This window comes from Rhinoraja longicauda, chromosome 23 (assembly GCF_053455715.1).
Source record: "Rhinoraja longicauda isolate Sanriku21f chromosome 23, sRhiLon1.1, whole genome shotgun sequence".
NCBI classification, from domain to species: Eukaryota; Metazoa; Chordata; class Chondrichthyes; order Rajiformes; family Arhynchobatidae; genus Rhinoraja; species Rhinoraja longicauda.
The window spans coordinates 12936138-12952936 of record NC_135975.1 but is presented as its reverse complement, the minus strand read 5'-3'; the positions used below and the strand labels follow the sequence as shown (position 1 = coordinate 12952936).

Below are 16799 nucleotides of genomic sequence, written 5' to 3'. Positions count from 1 at the left end.
AGAGGATGGTTGAAATGTGAAATCACTGCCCGAGGGGATGGTGGGAGCAGGTATTTTCACAACATGTAGGAAGTATATGGATGAGTATTTGAAACCCTGGCATGTAAGTATTTGGACCAAGAGTTGGAAAATGGGATTAGGATAGATAGGTGTAGGTAGGTTCTGTACTGAATGAGTTTATGACTCTGAACATTCATATTCACAGATGTTTTGCCAGATACATTTGTCGCATACATGTGCTCATACACATGTAAGTGTGGACATTACACATACATTTGTGGAGATGTACATACAACGCAAACAAGCAGATAGATATATGAGAGAACACACACAGGTCGAGATGTTAATGGCTGTATCTGTGTATTGTGCTGTTGGCGGTGAGGTCATTAATAAGGTAAATGAGCAGTGAAGTGAAAGTGACATGGAGATAATTAATAAACTCCCGTTTGAATGAGTAACCAACATATCGCAATTGTCTAATGATGAGCAAAAAGGTAACATTGTTAACCCTGAACATTGACCTTTCCATAATCCATGGAGGTACTTAAGGGTTAAGCACACATACACACACAGTCAACAGCATCATGAGTGCTTCCCAGTCAACGAGGCAGTCACAGACGGTGAGTTTAACCAGAAGAATCTGAGCATTGAAACTTATGTAAAAATACTGTCCAAGTGATAAAAAGAAAGAGACAGAGAGAAACTTGGAAAAAACTGAAACAGAGAGACAGAAAGATAATTGGAAAGAGAGACCAAGACAGGGAGAGGAAAAAAGGAAGAATTAGAATGTCAGAAATATAAATGGTTTCAGGAGAGAGGCAGAGAGTAATGGAGAGTGAAAAGGAGATAGTGAGAGGACCTTGGGTCAATGTTGAGGAGAGTATCTGAGTCACAAAGAGTAAAAAAGTGACTAAGGAAAGTGAGTATATGTGTATGAATTAAATAAAGTCAATGGGACAGTGAGATGTGAAAGAGAGGAAGTGAGAGAGAGAGAGAGAAATGAATAAGACCAATGGGCCTGAAAAGATGGTTTATGAAAGAGAATGGAGATGACTTCATGTTTATGTCAAAGGCATGTGAAAGTCTACAATCTTTGAAAGACAGGAGGAGACCCTTGAGTCTGTACTTCTTTACTTCTTTCATACTTGATGTTCTATGTGTGTCACTCTTGCTCTGTTCCTCTTTATCTCACAGTTTTTTTCTCACTGCCTCCTGCTCTCTGCCTCTCCAGCAATAATTTTATATTTCTCATGTGCTAATTTCCATTTTTATCTCTCTCTGCCTTGATCACTTATTCTTCCTAATTTTCAGTGCTTTGGGGCCTTTATACAGCTGCAATAATTTGAATTTCATTTGCTGCTGTTGATTTACTCTAGAGCTGGATAATACTGGGGAAGTTGACACATGCAGGAACATGCAGTGGAGTTTGGCAAATGACAATCGAATGATGCCATGGATGGGATGGAGATCAACTGAAGGTTTATGGGGATTGGGTGGATGTGGAGGAGATCAAGTGAGAATAAGATTGATGTAGATCTGTGTAGGAAGGAACTGCAGATGCTGGTTTAAACCGAAGATAGACCCAATAATCTGGAGTAATTTAGCGTGACAGGCAGCATCTGTCTGTCAGAGAGAGAAGGAAAGGGTGACATTTCGGGTCGAGACCCTTCTTCAGACTAAATGTCACGGGAAAGGGAAACGAAAGATATAGACGAGAATGTAGAGAAATAAACAATGAATGAAAGATGTGCAAAAAAGTAACGATGATAAAGGAAACAGGCCATTGTTAGCTGTTTGTTGGGTGAAAACAAGAAGCTGGTGGTGACTTGGGTGGGGGAGGGATAGAGAGAGAGAGAGAGAGGGAATGCTGGGTTACTTGAAGTTAAAGAAAACAATATTCACTGAGCTGTAAGCTGCACAAGCGAAATATGAGATGCTGTTCCTCCAATCTGTGTTTATCCTCACTCTGACAATAGAGGAGAATCCTTCCCATTCCCACACTCACCTTTCTGCCCTAGGTCTCAATTGATTGACTACTTTTCTGAGATGCTGATGTCATAAGGTGAAAGGCAAGCAAATCTTCCTTAACCCCACTCACTGTTATTTCATTACAGTGTTTCAACACTGAACCTTTGGAGCAGGTGTGTGCTTATACTGTGACAAACAATAACATTAAGAACAAAAGCAATTACAGGAATTTTGAGGTGAGTTACAGTATCACAACACATGGGGAGGGTGAGGGAGAGAGAGGGAGGAATGGAGGGAGGGAGAGAGATAGAGAGGGAGGGGGAGAGAGGGAGAGAGAGGGGGAGAGGGAGAGAGAGGGAAAAAAAAATTATGGATGTTACACGATGACAATTATGCAGGCCCAGGGGAGAGGTCAGTATGCACTGTGGTCCACTTTTGTGTCTGCATGAAATCTAAAGCATGGACTAGTTTTATATGGTGTTGCTGAGGGGGAGATCCAGTTGGAAAAATGTTTTGATATGTGCTTGATCTTTATTTAGTATGGAAACCTCCAAGATCGGGTCTTGAACACATATCGACTGATGCACACTTACCAGACAGTGGAGTTTGTGAAGCGAAAGGTTAAAGATTTATCCTAAATTCAAAATCCTGATCTCTGAGGTTCATTTCACCCCTCTTACCGTGCCTGTCTTTCAAATAAGGCACCAAATTGAAGATCCATTTTCTCTCTCAGGTGTATCTTACCACAGTTTAAGAATAAGGGGTAGGCCATTTAGAACTGAGATGAAGAAAAACTTTTTCAGTCAGAGAGTTGTGAATCTGTGGAATTCTCTGCCTCAGAAGGCAGTGGAGGCCAATTCTCTGAATGCATTCAAGAGAGAGCTGGATAGAGCTCTTAAGGATAGCGGAGTCAGGGGGTATGGGGAGAAGGCAGGAACGGGGTACTGATTGAGAATGATCAGCCATGATCACGTTGAATGGCGGTGCTGGCTCGAAGGGCCGAATGGCCTCCTCCTGCACCTATTGTCTATAAACATCCTATGGAATACTTTAAATAAGTACAATGGAGGGGGGGAAATTAAAGGACAATGGGGACCCGCCGTGGTGGAACCACTGCGGGGGTGGGGGAGAACAAAAGGAGTATAACACATTGGTGAGGCCGCATTTAGAATATTATGTTCAGTTCTGGGCACCATGTTATAGGAAAGATATTGTCAAGCTTGAAAAGATTCAGAAAAGATTTACAAGGATGTTGCCAGGACTAGAGGGTGTGAGCTATAGGGAGAGGTTTAGTAGGGTGGATCTCTCTTCAATGGAGCGCAGGAGGATGAGGATGATCTTATATACAAAATCATGAGAGGAATAGATCAGGTAGATGCACAGGTATGGATACTTTAAATAAGTACAATGGAGGGGATACTCTTTTGCACAGAGTAGGAGAATCGAGGACCAGACGACATAGAATCAAGGTGAAGGGGAAAAGATTTAATAGGAATCCGAGGGATAACTTTTTCATACAAAGGGTGGTGGATGTATGGAACAAGCTGCCAGAGGAGGTAGTTGCCGCTGGGACTATCCCATCATTTAAGTAACAGTTAGACAGATACATGGATAGAACAGGTTTGGAGGGATATGGACCAAGCGCAGGCAAGTGGGACTAGTTTAGGTGGGACATTGTTGGCGGTGTGGACAAGTTTGGCCGAAGGGCCTGTTTCCACACTGTATCATTCTATGACTCTATGAGGAGCTGGCATGCTTTGTAACTTTGTCAGTGCTGTAGGTGGCTGCTATTTGTATACATTGGGTATGCAAGCAACAAATTTCACTGTGCCTTGTCACATGTGACAATGAAGTATTCCTATTCCTATTCTTACATGAATTACCTTGTGTCCTTGCCAATACTAAACCATTCAACATTACCAACAAAGTTGGTAAAGTCATTATCGCATGTATTAGAGAATATCATTAAACACAGATCGCCCCCATCTCTGTGCATAAATTGACACGAGGCTACAAGTAAATAATATTTTATTGGACTTAAAGGACAGACTGAAAGGGTTGTGAAGATTCCAAATAATTTGCATTACAGAGTTATCTAATCAATCCCACACCCTTCCCCTTTCTCCGCGTACTGTAAATAATTCCCTTCAAGTACTGATGCAGTCCTCCTTAAAAACTATTCCTGAATCCATTTGCACTGTCTTTTTGAATGGAACATTTGACTTCACAACGGTTGATTGAGGTTCCAAGTAGTGCATCCGGTTTCTGTGCTCTCTCACATCTGACCTTTTGCACTCTAATGGACCATCTCAAAACTATGCATGATTATAAACACCTCTGACCAACTTTCTTTCAACTTGTTCTATTCCAAGCAGCACTGTTCCAGTTTCATGAGTGAATCTATTGAACATGTTCTTTACTTTAGAGATACAGCGCAGAAACAGGCCCTTTGACCCACCGAGTCCCACCATACAGCAATCATCCTGTACACTAACAGAATCTTACACATTATGGACAATTTTTACCAAAGCCAATTAACCTACAAATCTGTGCGTCTTTAGTGTGGGAGGAAACCGGAGCACCCAGAAAAAAACCAGTCACGGGGAGAACGTATAAACTCCGTATTGACAGAACCCGTAGTCAGGATTGAACCCGGGTCTCTGGCGCTGTAAGGCAGCAATTCTACCACTGTGCTGCCCTAGCTTTATGTAACATCAAAGTAATCCCTCCAAAGCAATAACACCTTTCCTAAAGTATGGTGCTCAAACTGGCTACAACTTTTTACTTCGGGCCTAACCAGTTACAGAATGCCATTGTTATCATTCTGTTCTCACTATCCAACTACGAGAGAGAGAAATCATTCAAATGAGTGGCAGCACAAGGTGGATGCTCTGACTGCATCGCAATCAATAGTCACCAGTTAATTGGACACTGCCATCTATCTACACATCTATTTTTGGAGCTTATCTAATTTAGTTCCCATTTTTTTTTAAACCAAGGAGTTGAAGCTTTCCCTCCGGTTGGCACTTGGCTAACTGCACTTGAAAGATCTTCTTCACAAGCTCATTCATTGCCAGTCTTTGATTGAAATCCTCCTGAGAAAGTTCCCTTTACAATTCTCTGAAATCAGCCTTCCTCTTGTTGAGAACATTATTGGTGGGAGGAACGTACAGTGGCATAGGGTTAAGCTATTAGGAGGTTGTTGAAGCATTGAGTGAGGTAGATTTGAGTTATCAGTTTATGGATTAAAGGGCTGTTGGGATGGGAAAGATTGTGGATTATGATGATTATAAGTGAAAAAATCCATTTGTTGACTGACTCATGTACCTGGTGTTTGTTATTCTGTGATTGCAGATCTCTCAGTGGGTCCCATGTTTACAGGCTAAAATGACAGTGATGGAGGCTCTTCAGGCGCTCGACCATTTGGTTGATGAATCTGATCCTGATGTGGATTTTCCAAACTCCTTCCATGCCTACCAAACTGCAGAGGGAATCAGGAGTGTTCATCACAGCCTAGGTAATGGATGAGGGTCAATCAGGCGTATTTGGAGATCACAGGCAAATAGACACAGATAAAAGCAGACAGAAAGACTGCTGTCTCACAGCAAACATAAGGACATGCAGGCAGGGACTCAAGAGATGGAGAGGGGTCTCAGTCAGATACACACAGATGCACAGAAACAAATGGATGGATGATGACTTAATGCTTGATTCAGAGCAGCAGTTGCCTCTCCAAAAGTGCACTGTCTTTTCAACAGTGCAGTGGTTCCTCAGGAATGCATACTGATACTGTTCTTTTTTCATGCCCGCAGCACTCCTTCATTATTCCACCAGTGCAACTCTTTGTTAGCACCAGTCCTCCAACCACTCAGCATTAACTCGGTAGTGGCTGTCTTATTTCTTACCCGTACACAATTTCATCTGAACTCTTGAGACATGAATCAGATGTTTGGAGACAACGTTTTCTATAGTCCGGATTAGATTCGGATGAGGTTGAGAAGGCAGGAACTTGTATAGTTGAGGCACCAACGGATCAAGGGATTTAAAGTATTTTGGGGATGGGTCAAGGACTGGGAAGAGCGCGGAGCTGAGTGATTTGAATACTGAGGGCTGGAGATCAGTAGTCAGGGATGCAGAATTAGACCTGTCAAAGGATCTCGTCAAAATGTTGACTAACATCTTTTGCCTCCACAGATGCTGCTTATCCCACTGAGAACTTGCAGCATCGTTTTTCTTATTTTTTAGTTAGAATTGTCCATTCTCTGTTGGATTGCAACTAGTTTGAGTTTTTTTTTGTTTTTGTAGACTGGCTGCACCTTGTTGGACTGCTACATGATATCGGGAAAATCCTCTCAATCTGGGGGGAGCCGCAGGTAGGGAAGGAGAATCTTGAATGAACCTGGGAAGGAGGATTGGTGAACATAGCCCTACAGATTGTATGCGCTGCCAAAACAGGGGCAGAATCATAGGAGCAGGAGGTCACTTAGCCCCTTCAGAATGTCCTGCTTTCAGTTAGATTATTGTCTATACCTTAATGTATGTCTATTTACCTGCTTTTGCTTCCATAACTCACATTCTCTATTGACATAGGAGACCATTTGGATTGTTGACTGTAGACAGGCTTTCAGAACAATCCCATTTTCCCCACTTATTTTCCTATAACCCATTCTCTCTCACATACTCATTACTTCCCTCATTCTCCTATTGCCCAATATCACAAGGGCGTAATTTACAATAACCAATTAACCTACTAACTCTTTATGGGACAGAGTTCTGGATTCCCTGAGTGTAAAGATTTGCTTCCTAACATCACCCTTGAGTGGCCTGACACTTAAATAGCTTGACCTGGAATTTCCAACCAGGCTAATTTTTTTTTTCTAATTGGTCTATCATCCTTATTTAATGAAATTTCCAATTAAATTACCCACTAATACTGAAACCTCCTTTAAAACTGCTGCCTGTGTCCTGGATTTCATCAAATAATGACATTATTGAAGTGTACAAAAATAAGTGTATAAAAACGTAAATAAAGTGAACATTCACTATCTTTTTTCCCGAGAGCAGGGGATTCTAAAACTGGAGGGCATATGCTTAAAGTGATAGTAATGAGATTTAACATGACCCCCAAGGCAACATTTTTGCTCAAATGGTGCCTGAAATGAGCTGCCAGAGAAAGCTACACAGGCGGATACAAATTACAATTATCAAGAAATTTAGATATATGGGTGAAACGGTTTTAGAGGGATAAGGGGCGAAAGCAGTCAAACGGGCTGAAGAGCCTGTTTTTACTTTGCATTGTTCGGCGACTCTAAGTTCTCCTGTTCACCCATTACGTTTTTTGTTGATCTGAATTGGCCCTGGGTTTGCAATGCCTCAAATTTTAAAATCCCCAATCTTGTTGCCAAATGGAGTCCTTCCTCTTCTTCCTGGTAACCTCTTCTTGCCTCCTGGTGGGAATTTCTTGCATGGTACATCTATTGTGAAACACCTTGGGATGGTTTTGGTCAACGGTATCTTTATTGTCACCTGTATCAGGTATAGTGAAGGACATTTTGTCATGTTAATGGAAAGTTATTGCTGTGATGATAAACCCATGTCTGTAGCTACAATTATTTTGGGGTAATGACGAGAGTGATGATGAGTTATGTCCTGGGAAATGCCTGTAGACTATGGGGTATTCTTATGGATTGCAGTTTTGATTAAGATCATTGCCTCTCCATAGTGGTGTGTGGTCGGAGACACTTACCCAGTCGGCTGTAAGTTTCAAGAATCCATCGTTTACAGGGACAGCACATTCGCAGATAATTCAGATGTCAAGGACCCAAGATACAGGTAAGGATCCTATTCATCATGCTCACTCACTCAGTGAGGTCACGGGAGATCAAACCTCACCCTTCAATGTCCATCAAGGAAACCAAAATATTGATTTTCATCTTCTGGTTCACAATAGACTGCATGAATCTTTGCCCTTTAATCTTCCCCACAATTCCATGGATCACATTTCCTTCCTCATTGTCCCTTCTCATGTTTATATAGCCTGCAACCTCCAGCTCATGACTGTTTAAGGAATGCCCTCAATTGAATTTCTGCAGCTCTTTCCCATCGACTTTAAAAAGATCATTAAAACCTCCCACATACCTTAACCTTTGGTCTCAGATGTGTTAGTATTTAGCTGCAGAAAACGTGAATAAGTGTTGAAGCAGGGGAGGTGGTAACTGAAGATAGCTCCATGGGAAGATAATTGGGAGATGGATAGGGATAACTTCTATCTTTTTCTACATGCACAAGGAAAATTGTCATCTTAAATAGAATGTGCTTCAGGATCCTGAGGCCACAGCAAAAGAAAAATACTAAATATGTCAGGCCTCATATTCCTCACACATCTCCCCTATTTAGATCACTTGTTAATTGTTTCTCTCTATACAGAAACAGATGGGTGCAGATGGTCTTTGATCACGAGCGGAAGGTTACGATCTTTGAAAAAAAAAAGTGCCATAAAAGATTTTATTTTATGTTCTGCAGCTCGCTCTATGGGATTTATGAGCCTAACTGTGGTTTGGAAAAAGTGCTGATGTCTTGGGGGCATGATGGTAAGTAATAGGTAGTTGGCAAATCCCATATTCTGACTGGCAATGAGATCGGTTAAGAAACAAAGAACCTTTCAGTTCCTGAAATGGGTGCAGGTACAAAAAGTTGAAGAAAGATAACAAAAGATGCAAAAGCAGGCCATTTGGCCACTCATGTTGGCTGCACCATTCATAATGGTTAATTTTATAGCTGAATGCCACTTTCTTGTGTGAACCCCATATCCCTTAATATATGAAAAAATATGCCTTAAATGTACTGTGTCAGAGCCCACCACACTCTCGATAGATTCACTATCCTCCAGGTGAAAAAAAAAATCATATCTGTCCAGACTGGCTAACACCTAACTGAGACTGTGACCCCTGGTTCTAGGCATTTAAACCAGAAGAAACTTTATCCCTGCAGCTGCTCTCTCAAGCCCCAAAACAATTTTGTATGTTTCAATGAAATAGCTCCTCATTCTACTATACTCTAGAGAATCCATCTACAATCTACTTAATCTCATTTTACATGACAGCTGGCATCCTAATAATCAATTTGATGAACATTTGTTGCACTCCCTTTGTGGTAAGTATATCCTTCCTTAGGTAGGGAGACCAGACATAATACAATATACCACATTGGCTTCTCCATAGTGCCACATAATTATAGCAAGATGGTTCTACTCTTATACTCAAATCCTCTTGCCAGAAAGGCCAAGGGAAGTTGAATAATTTTTTCACACAGTATTATTACACTGAATGATTTATACACAGAGAAAAAAAACTAGATAATTTGAAAGTTAAATACGTTATATTTGGAAAGGAAGTATTGCACAGAGATGATGACAAAATGGAAAGTGGGTTCATCTCATTGCGCCAGCTGGCAACATATCTGTGCAGGCACAATTAGTCAAGTGATAGTCTCCTGGGAAATAAGTTATTTGAGCCCAAGACTGAATTATCCTGTCAGTGGATTAGAACTAGTGTTAAAGTGAGTTTGGGACAGGTCCCACATGTTACATGGATGCAAGTGGAACAGAGTAATTATTTGAAATCTACACATGCAAGTTGCTTTTGAAGCTTTTTAACTGGGCAACTTGGTTGCACTCAATGTTACAACTTGCTTGATTATAATGATGCAGGACCACATGTATGCAGGGGAGGTAAAGTGGGAAATTACGGAATACTTTTACAATTCTGCTAAAAGTGACAATCTAAGAACAGTAATTTTCTGAAACATTTACCTTTTCTTTGTAGAGTATCTGTATAATGTGCTGAAAACTAATGGATGCAAACTTCCCGAAGAGGTAATTCTGAATCATTTTTGTACCTCTTCTCAGGGAATCTATCTAAATAAATTGGATGATCATTACCCTCGTTGCAATCATTGTGAACTGCACCATGTTCTTAGAAATTGCTGAGGCACCTATGGCTTAGTTAGTTGCATGATCAATTCCGTCACTGTAGCCAGGAATTTGGACTAATAATCCAGGGCAATATTCCAGGTCAGTGCAGGAGTGTTGCATTGTACCCAACCTGTTCACACCAACTAACATGCCCCATCCACACTAGTCCCACCTACCTGTGTTGACCCATATTCCCTCTAAACCTATCCTATCTATGTACCATTCCAAATATGTTTTCAACATTGTGATAGTACTTGTCTCAACCACCTCCTCTGGCAAATCATTCCATATACCCATCACCCTTTGTGCAAAAAAGGTTGCCCCTCGGGTTCCTATTACATTTTTCCCCCTCACTTTAAACCTGGGTAGAGAATTGGTTTCATGGAAGGAAGCAGATGTTGATGGTAGGTTGTTTTTCCTACTGGAGGCCTGTAACTAGTGGTATACCTCAGGGTTTGGTGCTGGGCCCCATTGGTGTTTGTCTTCTATATCAATGATTTGGATGAAAACGTACAAAGCATGATTAGTAAGTTTGCAGATGTCACTAAAGTGGGTGGTATTGTAGTGAAAATGGTTGTTGAAAATTGCACCAGGATCTTGATGGTTGGACAAATGGGCTGAGTAATGGTTGATGGAGTTTAATGCAAAGAGGTGTGAGGTGTTGCATTTTGGGAAATCTAACCAGTGAATGGTAGGGCCCTGGCGAGTGTTGTAGGGCAGAGGGATCTAGGAGTGCAGGTATATATTCCTTGAAAGTGGTGTCACAGGTAGATGGGATGGTCAATAAAGCTTTCAGCACATTGGCCTTCATCAGTCAGTGTATTGAGTATAGATGTTGGGAGGTAACAGTTGTACAAGACATTGGTGAGGCTACATTTGGAGTATTGTAGGTATCACAAAATGCTGGAGTAACTCAGCAGGTCAGGCAGCATCTTGGAGAGAAGGAATGGGTGACATTTCAGGTCGAGACCCTTCTTCAGACTGAAGTTTCGAGTATTGTGTTCAGTTTTGGTCACCTTGTTACACGAAAGATGTTAAGCTGGAAAGGGTGCAAAGATTGATGAGGACTTGAGGGCATGTTTCAGCATTAGTTTGCAGCAAGCACTGAAGGGTCGAAAAGCAGTACTGCAAGTCCTGGGAAGGAGGAAAATTGGAGTGAAGGTTTGAGTGTAGAAACAAAAAAACTGTAAATGCTGGTTTACAAAAAAAGACAAAGTACTGGAGTAACTCAGCAGGTCAGGCAGCATTCCTGGAGAACATGGTGGTGTTTTAAAATTGTATGCAACTCAGGTCAAACCACCAGAGTCTGAAAAAATTTATAAGGAGAAAGTATCTTTTTTTAAAGTCTGATTTCTAGTACATTAAGGTTTTGTGTATTATCTTGTATATATTTAGACGAATGGCTCCATCTATTATGCACATGTGTAATGTATAAATTTCCAACTATGACCAATTGTTGAATATCTGTCTTGACTTGTGTGTGCATGCCTGTTGCAGGGGCTGTACATGATCCGCTACCATTCATTCTATCCCTGGCACACTAAGGGAGATTACATGCACCTCTGTAACAGCAAAGACCTGAACATGCTGCAGTGGGTTAAAGAATTCAAGTGAGTCCATTAAAAATTAAAAGATTTCTAACATTCTGTAGATTTAATCTTTTCATGTGTTATGGAGATTTTCAATCCTACACATGGCGTTTAGGGGCCAGAAGGACATTGACAACTTGTCAGCTAAAGTCAACAAGTGGAATGCCAAAGATTTATTAGAATCACATAACAGGGGTCAATGCTGAGACTACTAGGAGTATGTAACTGGGGTCAATGCTGAGGTCACCAGTATAGAGATCAATAATACCACTGAAGTCAGTGGTGTAATCACCAGGAGTATATCATTGGGCCGTGTGGAGCTTGTTAGCAGCATTTAACTGACGTCAGCACTAAGTGCAGTGACATAAGGGTGATTCATTAGTGGGACGTTACAGGGGATCAATGCAGTGATCATCCATGGACTGTTATGGGATCACCATGGGCATGGGTTGGTGCTGTTTGCATGGGGTAGATCTGAAAACCAGCTGGGCACTCAGGAGAGATGACTATGGTGGGCATTTTAATTATAGAATGTTCTGATGGGGTGGAAGTGTTATGAATGGGACAAATAGTCATGGAAGGGATGCATTTTCCATGTTGATTGCCTTTTGTAACTAAACCTTTGTGTCTGCAGTAAGTTTGATCTATACACAAAAAGATGTGAACCTGGGTTAATGATTCTGTGTTTAAAGAGGAAAATAGGAAGTTGAAGAGATAAAGGTATAGAGAAATTACTGGAAATAGAAGAGGCATTATCTAAGGTAAACCAGTTGGGGCAATAAGGCAGGAAGAGGCAACATTTGGGCAGATTGAGGTGTTAAGGATTAGAAGGCTCTATAAATAGTTTGGGAGTAGACAGTTATGATGGGGTTGGAAAGTATTGCAATGAGACAAATTATTAATGGAAGGTATGGGTTTTCCATGTTAGAATGTCTTTTGCTGATGAAACCAAACCCTTCTGTGTTTGCAGCAAGTTTGATTTGTACACCAAGAACGAGGATTTACCCGACCTAAAGAAGCTACAGCCCTATTATCAACAACTGATTGACAAATATTGTCCTGGGAAATTGCGTTGGTAACCAGAGGAACATAGTGTACTCAAATGCAACACCTCAATCGTGGGCAAATGTCCTTCAGAACTGGGACAATTTCAGGAAAAGTTCATAACTGATCAAATTTCCAAGAAACGCTTGTTTTCAATTGGCAATTTGGAACTTATCTGGATGATCTCTATCTCGCTCCCTGCTTAAAATATCACCCAGCTTTCTAATTTTTAAGCTCATCCTGCCATCTAGTATTCATTGTTGTTTTATGCAGCAGTAACGCACACTTTGTGACAACAGGTTTGTGCTGCTCTAAACACAAAGCTGACACACACCTCCCACTGCTATTTGTGGCCTGAGAATACACTTTGGAAAAAGGAACAACCTTCAAGTTAAATTGTATTTCTGGTGGATTAAAATGAAATTTCTGATTATTTAAAAATCCATTCTGAACTTTATTGGTGGCAGTGGGAATGAAGGTGTATACAAACTTTTGGGGAAATGCAATCCACTCTGCTTACACAAATATTAAATATACAGGACAGACAACTGTTTAGTCATAAAAATCACTGTTACCTTTAGGTACAAGCTGGGAACAAAGGAGTCAGGTGGTATTTTGGAAATGTCTGATTGGTTTCTGACTGTATCAGAGGCACACAAACTTGAGTTCAGATAGAAATATTTGACTGAAGGCTGTGTTGGCTATTACCCCGAGAGGGACCTGGAATAATGAAGCTTCTGAATGAGGGAGATACCAATAAAGCAGGAACAAGTTTTACAGCCAAGTGATTCAGCACAAGCAGTGGTTTGTGGGGCAAGAGGCTGGAGGTAAACATTTATCCAGAGTAATTGACAAGAGGGAATAAACACAGAAATTGCTGGAAACTCAGCAACTCAGGTGACTTGTGAAGAGCAACTTAATTCAAATTAATGGCATTTCAACTGAACTGAGATTAAAAATCAAACAGGTGAGATGGAGAAAATGAAGGCCTATCTGATAGGATGGACATCATAGGAGATTAAATGACACAGGTAGTGTCAGTTTAAAAAGGGAGGTGAAGTCTTAATTGTTGGTGTCCAGAGGAAATGTAAATAGAAGATAATAGAAAACACAGGAGAGAAAAAAAGGTGCAGGAACCACTGGAGAAACAAAACACTGCAGCTGCTAGAAATCTGAAATAAAAACAGTGTTAGAGATACTCACAGGTCAAGCAACAAATGTGGAGAGAAAAATAAGAGTAAATGGTATTGACTAATGATCTTGTGTTTCAATGGAAAAAGGCTAAAGACAGATCAGAATCAGAGTGTGCTGGAGAAATAAAGTGAGGTAAAAGACATCTAGGTCAGGATGCAGGACAATACAATCATCAATGTAGCAGAAAAAAAGAGGCAAGGGAAGCCGAGTAAAGTTGAAATGAAATGTCCCACGTATCTTGGTGCAGTGGCGCAGTGGTAGAGTTACTGCCTGACAGCGCCAGAGACCCAGGTGCTGTCTGTACAGTTTGTAAGTTGTCCCTGTGAGCTGCGTGGGTTTTCTCCAGGTGCTCCAGTTTCCTCCCACACTCCAAGACGTACAAGTTTGTAGGCTAATTGGCTTGGTAAAACTGTAAATTGTCCCTAGTGTGTGTAGAATAGTGTTAATGTGCGGGGATCGCTGGTTGACAAGGATTCGGTGGGCCAAAGGACCGGTTTCTGTGCTGTATCTCTAAACTAACCTCAAAGGCAATGAGTTCCTGTGATGACACTTTAGATACGGATTCGTTTAAATTGAGAATAAGTTCAACCAGACAATAGAGCTGCTGGTGAAGGAAGATTAGTCAGGGGGAACCCTAGGCCATCCAGCTATTTTTATTTTGGATTTGCAGCACTTTTTTGCTTTTTAAAAAAAGTGATGGGAAGATCAAGTTTTCCAAAGAGTAAATGCCTTTTAACAGAATCCCATTCAATTTGAATCAGATTGTTACTAAAGCGCCTGTCGGTCTAGTAATGAAGGTTACATTGCACCCGAGAAATGTTGAGGTGCCATTCTATCACTCACCACTGGATGACACAAGTTGTTGCAACTTTCATTCATTCACCTCCTAAGGTTGCAACGATATGCATCCATTTATTGAGCCCTGGGAATACCAATGATTAGTTTTCACCATAGGCATTGTCGGATAGTGAAAGTGAGCCATTGGTACCATGCATGTCTAGTATTGTCTCAGCTCTCTGTGAATGAGAGGAGAGAGTATGCAATAGAATGTGAAGTTTACAATTGAGAACTGCATCTTCAATGAGTTGATCTCCAATGACACTTAGTACAAATGTGAATGGCATGTAAACTATCACCATCATTCACACTCTCTACCATTAGTGTACTGTGGTAACAATGTTTATTTTCTACCAGCTGATGAGCCATACACGACAGCTTCTTCGACAGAATCGCACAAACCCATAACTTTGAAAAGTAAAAAAAAAAGATTAGGCCTGCAGGCACATTGGGATTTCATGAATCCTTCCAGATCTACACCCTATCTAGGCTTGGAAATATATTGCTGATCCAACATTATCACTGTCTAAATATAAGAACTGTCATCAAGGAGTTCCTTGGTTTAATCGCCTTCACTGATTCAATGTGTGGACAGCACCACTTCTTAAATAAAGTTGGACAATCAGTTCTGCAATGTCAACAGTGATCATGAAACACGAATGAACAAAATAAAAAACTTCATGCATGAACTTGAGATTCTAATGTTTGATACATACTGATATTTCAAATATCTAGAAATTACTCCAGTTCCTCACACTACGTTTAGGGTAAATGTGAATTATTGTCACACCTCTCACATTAATCAGTCAACACTGACCATCTGGAGGTCTGAATTAGGAGCAATGAACATGGGACAAAAGGTCTGACTCACCAGTTCACACTGATTAAAAAGGGACTGCTGGGGAATCACATGCAAGACATTGTACAATAGAACCTGGCAGTCAACGTGATGTTACTCAGTGAAAAGATTGTTTGTCACCACTGATTACTGGAGATAGTGTTAAGACATTGGCAATTAGCCCGCTTACATAATTACTGAATCGTCTCAGGTTAACCAAATCATTATCGGAATGAATTGTTGCTTAAAGTAATTGTTAGGCCATCTAAATCCTAATACAATTATAGCCAGAAGAATCTGCAGTAGCATTAGTGACATCCGCTGTCAATAGGCTAAGCCTGTCCATTAAAAACATCACAAAAACATGGTGAAGAAGAGGTAATATAGTCACAGAAAGCACTGATTAGCCCACAATTAGAGACCATAAGCCATTAGCAATCGCCATTAGATGTAGAAAGTAGATTCATGAGAATGATTCCAGGGAAGGAAAACAGCTTTTAGGAGAGTTTCAAGATATTGACGCCATCTCCCGGGGAGCATAAAAGGCTCAGAGATTTAATGAAGACTTTTTAAATAACTAATCTGCTTTTGGCTCCAAGTGTAGCCCCAGATTAATGGCTCCTCAGGCCAAATGTGACATCTATCACAAACTGAGGAGCAGTTTGGCAAGAGGATCTCCCTCATTTCCAAATGTAGAGCTGGAGAAATTAGAGAAATAGAGAAAAAATATAAATCAGCAAAGATTGTGGGAATTATTTTCTTTTGCGAATGCTTGCCGGCAAGTGTTCATCACCGGGAGGTCGCATTTTGCTCTCTGTCTGTCGTATTTCCTTCCTCCTCCCATCACCATCAATCTTCTCACCAACACTCGTGTCTTTCCCAACTGCTTTTCCTACAGTTGGTTTCAATCGATTCCCCTTGGCTTTGCGGTTTGTCAGGGCTTTGAGCAAGGAGATGAGTGCCACGGCAGTGAACAGGCCCCCAATCATCACCTCCCCAGAGTAGGGCTCCACTTGTTTACGAGTCATTTGCAGGATGGATGGCAAGAGATCCTTTACTATCCGTTTTGGAGATGCTTTGTCCTGCAAAACAAGTAACAGTTAGTATTGAAGGCGAGGTATGGGACAGGTATGGCATGGAGTAGAGATAGCAGGAAAAGAGCACTATTCAATGTTAATTTATTCACAAAATGCTGGAGTAACTCAGCAGGTCGGGCAGCATCTCGGGAGAGAAGGAATGGGTGACGTTTCGGGTCGAGACCCTTCTTCAGTCTGAAGAAGGGTCTCGACTCGAAACGTCACCCATTCCTTCTCTCCCGAGATGCTGCCTGACCTGCTGAGTTACTCCAGCATTTTGT

At 41.1% G+C, this 16799-nt stretch overlaps 2 protein-coding genes across 2 annotated transcripts in view; one reads left to right on the top strand and one right to left on the bottom strand.

The window, feature by feature from the left end:
• The first annotated feature begins 479 nt into the window (after window positions 1–479).
• miox (myo-inositol oxygenase) lies at window positions 480–13086 on the top strand. Its single transcript, XM_078419651.1, is given in 10 exon segments — window positions 480–620; window positions 2115–2204; window positions 2508–2588; window positions 5323–5485; window positions 6274–6341; window positions 7691–7800; window positions 8491–8558; window positions 9792–9841; window positions 11438–11550; window positions 12500–13086. Coding segments are annotated over 10 exon segments (993 nt in total). The 3' UTR covers window positions 12609–13086.
• lmf2a (lipase maturation factor 2a) overlaps window positions 12905–16799 on the bottom strand; it is a 30077-nt gene continuing 26182 nt past the window's right edge. Inside the window, exon 14 of the mRNA XM_078419650.1 lies at window positions 12905–16524. Within this exon, the coding sequence (XP_078275776.1) occupies window positions 16195–16524 (330 nt within the window). The 3' untranslated portion in view covers window positions 12905–16194. The remainder of the gene's footprint in view (window positions 16525–16799) is intronic.